The sequence below is a fragment of the Egretta garzetta genome, unplaced genomic scaffold, assembly GCF_000687185.1.
Source record: "Egretta garzetta isolate BGI_Z169 unplaced genomic scaffold, ASM68718v1 scaffold344, whole genome shotgun sequence".
NCBI lineage: Eukaryota > Metazoa > Chordata > Aves > Pelecaniformes > Ardeidae > Egretta > Egretta garzetta.
Window position 1 is genome coordinate 281604 of NW_009259315.1, and position 5652 is coordinate 287255.

At 45.3% G+C, this 5652-nt stretch overlaps 1 protein-coding gene across 1 annotated transcript in view; it reads right to left on the reverse strand.

The window, feature by feature from the left end:
* Positions 1–166: 166 nt before the first annotated feature.
* Positions 167–5652, reverse strand: part of TNFSF15 (TNF superfamily member 15) — a 13911-nt gene continuing 8425 nt past the window's right edge. The window contains exon 4 of the mRNA XM_009636449.1: positions 167–594. Within this exon, the coding sequence (XP_009634744.1) occupies positions 167–594 (428 nt within the window). The remainder of the gene's footprint in view (positions 595–5652) is intronic.

The following is a 5652-nucleotide window of genomic DNA, read 5'->3' on the forward strand; positions in this document are numbered from 1 at the left end:
TTCCCTACCCCTTAATTTAAGGCTGCAAGGAGCTGTAGGGGAGTGAGAGTACAGAATAAGCATAACAGCACAGAGATCGCACCCCGATGCACACCCACAAAGCCACAGTCCAGCGAGGTCATGCCAGGGCCCTGAAGGGAATCTCCCACCAGCTGCTGCCCGGGACCTACAGCAAAAAGGCACCAAAGAAAGTTTTGTGCTCCTTAGTGTAATCCACCAGCTTGATGTCGCTAACGTTGACCATTAGCTTGTCTCCTACTTCTAAGGAGACCACTGCACCCAGATAAATGGGCTGGAACCAGCTGTTTCCCTCTTCACTGAGGGTCTTGGTGCCCGTCAGCAGCTGGGTGGGCTCAGGGTAACTGTCAGTGACTTTGGTGATGATCTCAGTGACAGAATTTGTTTTACTATATCTTTCAATGGGCCCTCGGAACGTGACCTGAGCATAGACATAGTAGTCCCCAGACACAGGTATCACCAGTGCATTGCTGGAATAATTCAGGTTGTTCTTGGTAAAGGCCAAGCCTCGCTTGTCTTCCCACTGCAGGATGGGCAGATGGTTTCCTCCGGTGTTGGTGGGATCTTGTTTCTTCACTGCGGGATGAAGAGAGAGGGAGAAGAGAAGGGTTAGATTGCTACAGGTGGGGACATGCTGCTGAATGCAACATGAGATCTCTACTCCAAAGGGCGAGCAATTTAAATAGGGTAATCAAAACACTAGGACAGAAATATTCTTATTTTAGAGCTTGAAAACTGAGGCAAAATTGGCTGCAGGTCAACTGTCCAGTGGTATTTTTGGGGAGTGTCCATAGGGCATCCAGATCTGAGCAATCGGGGTTGAAAGCCAAAGATGCTTATCAAGACCTTTGCCAGCACAGGCTGCCTGAAGGGCTGGGCTGTGCCTAGATGTCCTGGTTGTGGGCCAGATCCTGAATGATGAGGCTTTCCTTCCTAAAGGCTGAGCCTTATGGCACTGTGGAGCAATAGAGATGGTCTCACTCTGCAGGTCCAGGCTGCTGTCTTGCCTATTTACAGAGTATAAATCTTGACCTTAAGTGCTGGGGTGCCTGTACCTAACTCTTTGGGAGAGTAATAAGAAATACTAAAGCATCATTTTCTTCAGTAGTGATAGGCTGCTTTCTTTTTCCTCTTATAATTTAGAAAACAGTTGTGTAAAAACAAGTAAATGTTTCTTAGACAGACACTGCTGTGCTTGCAAAAGTTTCACAGCGATCAGCACGATCTATCGCCAAGCACTGAGATGCTTGAACTTTTCCTGCCAAGATGCTTCTGAAGGATGTTAGGGTTTGCTAACCCTTGGGTCAGGCTTTTCTTGCTGAGTGTTCACAATGGAATCTTTTGCTGTAGAATTGCCTTTGGTTTACCAGTGTTATTTCATTTTACCAAAAACTCAGAAGACCCCACTGTGCTTCAAGAGGCCCAATTCCACAGCAAGACATTATATACAAAACAATTTTTTTTTTTTTTAAGTGCTTTGCTGGAACAAAACACTAAGCTTGGTGTTAGCCTCAGCATTGCTCCAGACTTTTTCACAGTCTTGTGGTTAGCTGATTAGCAGCCGAGCTCTAATCCAGACCCCAGCGTCAGTCTGATCCAAGCCAAGGATGCTCCCCAGGCTGCAGGGGTCTCAGGGGAAGAATCAGGGAACCGCTGCCCTATTCCCTTTGCCTCTTCTCCACCATTTTAATTTCTCTCACACAACAGCCAGGAGAATAAGCCCTAGCACTTATTCATTTTTCCGCAGGGAAGCGGAAAAGTTTTCTCTGACCTTTCACGACTGCCACATAAAATTGTGATAAAACAGAAACTGAGGTGGTGAAAAGGAAGAGGACAAAAGCCATTAAGATTCTGCCAGGTAAAATGAACCTGGAAAGTTAATGTTAAACACTGAGAAAGACTGAGACAACTCATCTCCAGGATATGAAACCTTTTTCATGAGCTTGAGTTAATGTTTAAAGTTGATTTTGATTGAGTATTTGGTGAAGGGGTGTGTGTGCATGGGCAGGGAGGCAAACTGAACACAGGTAAATGAAAGCTTTGAAATTCGTTTGGCAATAACCATTAGGTTTATCCTGGGTGAAATGAGATTCAGAAAAACTAATGTGCTCAGCTCCCAGTGGCATCCGTTTCCCTCTCTTATCTAGCAACAAATAATCTGTAAGGAGACAAGGAGGAGTTAGGAGTGCAATTTCTTGCATATTCTCTGAGTAGCTCAACAAAATAATGGCTTTTTTCCAGCCTGCCTGTCAGGGCTGCTGAAGGATCAAATCTTTCTGATCTTTCCTCAGGAAGCAAAGTACATGACGAGAGTATTTCTGTGGGGGAGAACGATAGACAGGGATTGTGATAGCAAGCTAAGCTAAATTGTTGAAGTGTTATAAGGACTATGAGGCTTCAAGCCAGCGGAACTTTGCCTGATACAGAGAGAGAGGAATTAAAGAAAGTGAAAGCACTCATGGTCTGCCTTCATCCTCATCTACCTCTCGGCTTCTAGGGACTGGTCTGAGTCCTGGCATAAAATTAAAGAAGCATTTGGGTCACTGTAAGGTTTACAAGAGCTTGGAGTAATACCTCTTGGAGATCACTTGGTAGCAGTTGAAATCTTGTTTGGGATGGGGAGGACCTGAAAAAATCAGAATATTTCCAGAAAATGTCCTGGGCTCTTTTCCATCTTGGGAATTTTGGGGGAAAACTAAAGAGAAGCTGCATGTGAAATATACTTTTCTGTGTACAATGACGCATTTAAAATGTCAATGACACTCAGTTCTTCAATGTTTTTTTATAACTAACAGGCATCTCTAATGAAGTACATGATTTCATAACTTCTAGAATTAGGCAACTCTAAGTTTAACAGTCATAGCCTCCCTTTTAGGTTAAAGCTCACTGTATTGATGCTCTCTATTTTCAAGTTAATTAATTTTTCCCATGCTTTCAATACAGGTCAAAAGGAAAAATGCATGTTCAAGTGCCTTTGAATACCATGTAGCTGCTTTTCGAGCAGCCGTTGTACTTTGTACTTGTAATTTATTTATGTCATAAATATATGGAGCTATACTTCCTGCAAATATACATATTATGCTAATTCTTGAATTAGATAAAAGCTGCTTTTAATAAGGGATCATTGCTACATGATGCTTCCTTCAACTTTTCCCATCCACTATACATTTTTAGCATCCTTTACACGCGCAATTATTTCTCCTTTCCCCAAATCCCTTTTGGTTTAGTCCCTTGCTGGAGAATCCCTGTTGCTTGGCAGCTTTTGGGTACATTTGGTGGCACATTGCTGAACTTGTGGGTTTTCTACAATTCTTAGCCCTCGCTGATGTGAGCGCCTGATACTGAACACTGCACCCTGAGGCCAGGCTCCTGGGCTCAGCAGGAGATTTGAGTCTGAGTCTCCCGTTGTAGCAAAGCCCTTGTGCAGCACATACTGCAAAGTCCCATGGCTGCAGGTTCTCTGTTGCTCAAGGTGGTGCCCTGGGAATTTAATAATCGCCCTTAAAAGTTCATTACTTTCAACAATCAGGTGGAACCAGAAAGTGATGGTGGAGAGCTCGGATACCATAGCACCATGGTACTTGATGGAGTTTCTGCAGCACAATTCATCCAGCTGTAATGGGCTGGTGACATGAAGGAATAGGCATTGGTCTGCATCTTGACCCAAAGTGCAGCCAAATAAGTTAGAGAGGGGATGATGGCGTGGTGCGGTGCAGTCAGGGCCAAATATACGCTAGTGCACAGGAGAGAATGGGGATGGAGAAAAGTTCTAGCTAGGTATTCACATGGATTGTGCCATTCTTCCCTAGCTGGAGCCACCCTGGGAGAGGAGACCTTGATGCCAGTTTGCATAAGTTCAAAATGCTCAGTGTGTGTTAAAAAGGACAAAAGCAGGTGGAAAATTCATCATAAAGGAACAGAGACCAAAACATTGAGTCATTCTGCTACTGCTAATTCAGTGGTGCATTCCCATGAAAGTACTGTGGCTAGTTCTCATTCCTCTCTCTCCTCTGCTCTCACCTTCAGAATATATGTGCCTACAGCTAGAAAATGACAGAGAGAATAGAGATCTGCGAGAGGTTTCCTACAAGTGAGAATTTGTAGTCTACCACCTTTACTTTGAAAAAGGTGCCTGAGGGGGGGGAATATCACAAAGATCTGAAGAATTATTACTCCTTTTTCATTTTCTATGGACGAGTTGTGGTTTCTGAGAAGAGAAGACCAGCGTGGCACCTGATGGCTATGGTGCACGGCAGCCTTCGCATAGCCTTTTTGCACAGAAAAGTAGTGATAGAAGCCCCTTAGCTTTTTCCTTTTCATGCTCTTTGCTATGGCCAACACTGACTGGCATGTTGAAGAGGACGGGCACTGTCCTGGGGAGACTGCTAGGGAATGACGGCAAAGGAATTTTTGCAAATGAAGGGGCCTGAGGAAATTTGAAGAAAACTATTGGGTGCTTCCCTGTGGCAGCTGGACTTTTGTGCAACCCAGGGAAGTTCCCATCAGCAAAGCAGTGCTTTGGCTGCTCTTCTGAGTCAGCTGCAGTGGGAGCCTCTGGGTCTCTGCCATGGGTGGGCCCAGGGGAAACAGAGAGACTTATGCTAGCAGGCACAGACCTTTTGCTCTTACAAACTTGCACATAAGCAAAGATGCAATTTTGAACAAGGACAGGTTGCTTTTGGAGCTCTAGAAACCTGTGTGCAAAAGGGGATGGGACCAAGGATGCGCATGAGGGAGGAGCTTGTGGATTAGGGAAAGTAAACAATGCTGGGAAAGAAATCAGCACTGGCATGCTGAATAGCTTAATCCCCTAGGTGAACTCATGTGAAGCATCATGCCTTTTCTTGCGTGCTTCAAGTTACTGAAGTGCTCGCCTGGGACAATACGCAGGGTGTTTGGGAAGCCGCTGCAGTGAGCTGTATTTTTGAGACACAAAAATTGCTTTAGGTCAGAGCAGGTGGAGCGCCTTTCAGCACTCGACTCCATCTACATAGGAGCCAGGCATGAACTTTTTCCTATTCTCTGGTAATAACTACATTTTCCAGGTGGGTGAAGCTGGCGAGGATGGTGGAGGGCTCAGGACAGTGTCCTTGGTGGGATGGCAGCTACACTTCAAGGCTGAGACAGTGGCTTTGCAAATGCTGGCAGCCCCTTGGAAACGTATGGCAGCCCATCCTTGCGATAGCACCTTCCAACCACAGGATAAGGGCTTGGAGGGGTTCAGCTGGGCATTACCCTTCCCTTGCTTGCTCTGACGTGTGTTAGAGATCTTGCTGAAAACAGGGGGCAGTTTGATGGCAATATGGTGCCTGTGGCCCGAGTCAGGCCCTGGAGAAAAATAAGGTTTAAAACTGGTCTGATTTTGCTCCAAACCTGGTAGTTCTTCCCAATTCACTGCTCCATGAGGGCTCACTTGAGCCCTTTCCCATGCCTTTTCCAGGGCATTCAGCAGATCACTAAGATACCAGGCACCTATTTAAGTTTGATTACAAGAGCTGCTCATGCAATGAAAGAAATGGCTTCGAAAAGTGGCAATGTTTCTGTCAATGACCTCCTTTGTGGGCCCTTTCGTGCAAACACAGGCTTGCAGGCAATCAGTCCTGGTCAACAAGGCAAAACTAATGATTATTTTCC